The 4,679-nt window shown below is 50.8% G+C and overlaps 1 protein-coding gene across 6 annotated transcripts in view; it reads right to left on the bottom strand.

Annotated features, from left to right (window-relative positions):
* Positions 1-247: 247 nt before the first annotated feature.
* depdc5 (DEP domain containing 5, GATOR1 subcomplex subunit) overlaps positions 248-4,679 on the bottom strand; it is a 74,265-nt gene continuing 69,833 nt past the window's right edge. For all 6 annotated transcript variants that reach the window (XM_034103696.1, XM_034103699.1, XM_034103700.1 and 3 more), the window contains 4 exons: positions 4,374-4,545; positions 4,231-4,291; positions 1,926-2,008; positions 248-1,296 (listed from right to left, as the gene is read on the bottom strand). In XM_034103696.1, coding sequence (XP_033959587.1) covers positions 998-1,296; positions 1,926-2,008; positions 4,231-4,291; positions 4,374-4,545 — 615 coding nt within the window. In that variant the 3' untranslated portion in view covers positions 248-997. The remainder of the gene's footprint in view (positions 1,297-1,925; positions 2,009-4,230; positions 4,292-4,373; positions 4,546-4,679) is intronic.

Raw genomic sequence — 4,679 nt, 5'->3', positions numbered from 1 at the left:
CTGGACATGTGTGTGTTTGCCTTCAGTCATTCTCTGCCTTATAGAAAAGTGGGGGGGGGGGGGTTCCCTCTCCTGTAGTGTGTTCTAGGTTTTAGTGCATGTTAATGGCCTGCTAAGGCTCAAATCCCTTCTCCCCCCCACCCCCACCCCCTAACACTGACACTGATATACACCTGAACATGAGTCCATGCACTCCTCAGATCTGTTCTGACACTGCTGGTGGAAAACAACAGGAAGCAGCTTTTTATTAAACATTGTCTTTTTTATTTTTGTAAATAAACAAATAATGAACAAAACACATAATGTGAGCAGACACTCGGCTCTTAAGGCATCAACGTTATACTTTAGACTTCCACAGACTCAAGCCTTTAAGACTGTAAACCTCCACTCAGATCAGAGGTGGGCTCTAATTGGAGCAGGCCGTAATGGGAAGTAACTAAGTACATATATTCAAGAACTATACTTAAGAATCATTTTGACGTGCTTCAACTTTACTTGATTTTAGAAGCCAATATTGTACATTTATTTGACAACATTAGTTAGTTTGCTCGTCCCTATTATTCATACTAAATATAAATCAACTAATAAATGATGATCTGCTTAGCAACATAACAAGTCAATAAAGGTAGCTCCTAGCTTTACAGCCGCAAAACGAAAAGGGTGAACGCATTCATTGATCACTAACGATCCAGTCCAGGAATTCAACAAATGGATATACTGCTAAATCAGCACCTTTTGTTTTGCTACAAACATATCCATGCTTTTGGTACTTCAAACATATCCATGCTTTTGGTACTTCAAACATATCCATGCTTTTGGTACTTCTTTTAAGTAAAAAACTAAAATCCAGGAGTTGTAGAAGATAATTTCTACACCGTGATATTAGTAATTTTACTTTAGTAAAAGATCTGAAGTGTTCTCCCGCCTCTGGAGGCAGCGGTCTGTCAGCACAGTCCGTCATGTTGCTGCATACATCAAAGAGTCTGCTGAGCTGCGTTCAGGGCGCGCTGGCGTTCATCTTCTCCTGGCAGCTGTCCCACAGCTGCAGCAGCCGGTTGTCTTTGTTGGCGCAGAAGTCGGTGAAGTCTCGCAGCAGCCGGTCGGCCAGCCTCTCGTCCCCCAGCACCCCCGTCCTCCAGGCCTTGGTCAGCATGGTGTTGTAGGCCCAGTAGTAGCCCACCCGCTCCTCGCTGCCGTACGGCCCCTGGCTGTTGGAGCTGTTGGAGTTCCTGCGCCGCCGCTGCTGCCCGCTGGAGAACTTCCTCCTGGAGTAGGGCAGCTGCAGGAACACGGTGCCTGGCAGACAGGAGGCAGGTGGGATGTAAGTACATGGACTTAAGTTCTGTTCCTAAGTAAGGTACTTGGGCTGTCCGCTGACTAGTAGACCCCTCTACCCCCCCCCCCCCCTTTCAACTCTAAATCTCCAACTTTATACTTTTACTCCACTACATTTTGTTGGCTAATGTTTGACTTTTTACTCCACTATTGCACATTGTACACATTTAGTTACCGATGTAACTTATGACATCATATAAATCGACACACGTTACATCACATGATTAAAGGTTGAGCTACCCAGTAATTGAAATAAACCCCACATTTATCAAGTGCAACATCCAAGTGCACCAATCATTTTAATACAAAAAGATATGGTGCTTAAATGGTCCATTCTGCACTTTTGGTTCTTAAAAGTATTTTTTGACACTAATAGATTTGTACTTTTACTTCTTCAATCACTGTTGAATCCTGTGGCTTTCCAGGAATAAGTGTTGGTGTGTGTGTGTGTGTGTGTGTGTGTTGGTGTGTGTGTGTGTGTTGGTGTGTGTGTGTGTGTGTGTGTGTGTGTGTGTGTGTGTGTGTGTGTGTGTGTGTGTGTGTGTGTGTGTGTGTGTGTGTGTGTGTGTGTGTGTGTGTGTGTGACCAACCTGTGACGTGGACATACTGGGGCTTGTTCTCAGACGGGAAGTTGAAGGCAGAAGCTGAAACCTTGTCGTGCAAGAAGCCAAATCTGTGAGAGGAAGAAGCACAACATGTCGCTCAGAAACACAGGAATTATATTTGGTCTTGGAAGTTTTCAGATGCTTTACTTGAGTAAAAGTACCAATACATTCATTACAACTCATGCATTCTAAATCTTACTAGAGTAAAAGTACAAAGTATTAGAAGCAAAATGTACTTAAAGTGGACCTATCATGCTATATCTGAATAATATATTGTAGGGCCATACCTATATAAAACATGTCTGCGAAGTTTTTTTTTCAAAAATACCAAACAGATCATACATTTTAGCCATGCCTCATTTCGCTCTATTTGCTCTTTTTTAGCCCTGTTTTTGCAAGGGCTGAATCTGAGAAGTCTTCTTCGTGGCTTTTGCGGCAGACTACAGCGCCACCTACAGGCCTGGCATATGTACTACAGCGTCTCCAGCGCTTTCAAACGGCAATGGCTGTGTCAAACGGCTGTCTCCTCCTGATAGGTGGAGAGTTGGCCATATAGGCGGAGCTCCTCGTTCCTGACGTCAGAGAATTTTCAAATCTGGATCAGTCTGTATCAGATCCGTTGCAGCCCCTTTTTTAGAGATTTAGGTATGGAGGAAAAGAGAGAGGGTTGTGTTTCCTGACACTTGGTGAGTGACACACCGGGGACACGTATTCATGTATAAAAGACGTACAAAAGTGCATTTTGCATGATAGGTCCCCTTTAAGGGGGTAAAAAGTGAGAGTACTCCTGTTAGGAAATTGTTTACCAGGCGGCAGGCGCATATGATGGGGGGGAAACCTAGGCTTGATAGTTTTTCGACTAGTATGTCAGGTATGATGGTGTTAAAAGCTAAAATCGACAAACAGCATCCTGATAAAGCTGCCTGGGACTTCAAGGTGGCTCACAGCTGTGTGAAGGACCGTGGCGATGGCATCATCCGTGGATCTGTTGGCTCTATAGGCGAACTGATGAGGGTCGAGGGAGGGTGGGAGGCTGGCTTTGATGTAGTCGGCTATTAGTCTTTCGAAACATTTCATCACCGCCGATGTTAGGGCTATGGGCCTGTAGTCGTTGAGCTCTCTGACTGGTGTCTTTTTGGGGACAGGAATGATGGTAGCCGTCTTCAGACAGGATGGAATGCAAGCTTGTGACAGGGACAGGTTGAATATCCTGGTCAGGACCCCTGAGAGCTGGTCAGCACAGGCTTTGAGTACTTTTCCGAGTACTGCATCGGGTCCTGCGGCTTTTCCAGGATTCACAGACCTCAGTGTCGGCTTCATCTTTGAGAGTGGAGGTGGTATGGAGCTGGTAGTTTGCAGGGACAGGGACAGGGTAGAAAAGTGGGGGGGTCTGCTAGCCTCAAAGCGGGCAAAGAAGTGGTTTAGTTCCTCTGCAAGGTGGGGTCAGCTCTAGCAGTGCCAGATGTTTTGCCCTTGTAGTTGGTTAGCTGGTGAAGGCCCTGCCAAACACACCGTGTGTTGTTATGAGCGAGATTCTCCTCCACTTTTCCCTTGTAGTCCTCCTTCGCAGCCTTGATGCCTCTCCTCAGGTTCGCCCTTGCCAAGCTGTACTGGGCTGCGTCCCCCGACGTGCAGGCTGTGTCACGGGAACTCAGGAGAGACCGCACCGCTCTTGTCATCCATGGTTTTTGGTTTGGGTAGACCCGAATGCGTTTTTCCACGAAACTGTTGCGTGCTTAATTGCATTGCATTTGCGGTTCAGATGAGGCCCCCTCCGCGAGGCGAGGCCCCCTCCGCGAGGCGAGGCCCCCTGCGCGAGGCGAGGCCCCCTCCGCGAGGCCCCCTCCGCGAGGCGAGGCCCCCTGCGCGAGGCGAGGCCCCCTCCGCGAGGCGAGGCCCCCTGCGCGAGGCGAGGCCCCCTCCGCGAGGCCCCCTCCGCGAGGCGAGGCCCCCTCCGCGTGGCGAGGCCCCCTCCGCGTGGCGAGGCCCCCTCCGCGAGGCGAGGCCCCCTCCGCGAGGCCCCCTCCGCGTGGCGAGGCCCCCTCCGCGAGGCCCCCTCCGCGAGGCGAGGCCCCCTCCGCGTGGCGAGGCCCCCTCCGCGAGGCGAGGCCCCCTCCGCGAGGCGAGGCCCCCTCCGCGAGGCGAGGCCCCCTCCGCGAGGCGAGGCCCCCTCCGCGAGGCGAGGCCCCCTCCGCGAGGCGAGGCCCCACGCAGTCTGCGTGCTCTGCGTGTGGGGAGGGGCGTGCCTGCACATACACATACATGACGATTAAAGACACAAAGCCTCCACCTGTACAGGATGGCCTCCTGGAACAGCTGCATCCTGTCCCAGTACGTCTCCGGTTCGAAGCCTGAGAGAGACATTAAAGCAGATGTGGTGACTGAGCTCCTGAACGCATCACACACACATGAGCACACACTCGTCAGTCTGACCTTCAAACAGGTTGTCGTTGGGGTTCTTCACCAGACAGTGGATGTTCAGAGGGATGAAGAGCTGGGCCCTCAGAGGGTCCCCGTACAGGTAGGAGGTCAGAGCGAAGGGGACCTCCAGCACGGGGACCAGCAGGAAGCCGCAGGACGCCGCCTTCCTGTGCCAGCCTTGAACCTGACGGAGAAGACATGATTCAGAGTTTCCTGTTGAACCAGAGCTCCGTGTGGATCTGGCCCCTCCCTCGAGGAGACCCCGGCCACGCAGCAGTGATTCTTATTCTGTTCACAACATATACAAACCTCCCTGAA

Source organism: Pseudochaenichthys georgianus, chromosome 17 (assembly GCF_902827115.2).
Source record: "Pseudochaenichthys georgianus chromosome 17, fPseGeo1.2, whole genome shotgun sequence".
In the NCBI taxonomy this organism is placed as follows: Eukaryota; Metazoa; Chordata; class Actinopteri; order Perciformes; family Channichthyidae; genus Pseudochaenichthys; species Pseudochaenichthys georgianus.
Note: the sequence above shows the minus strand (reverse complement) of the source record. Positions and strands in the feature narration are given on the sequence as shown.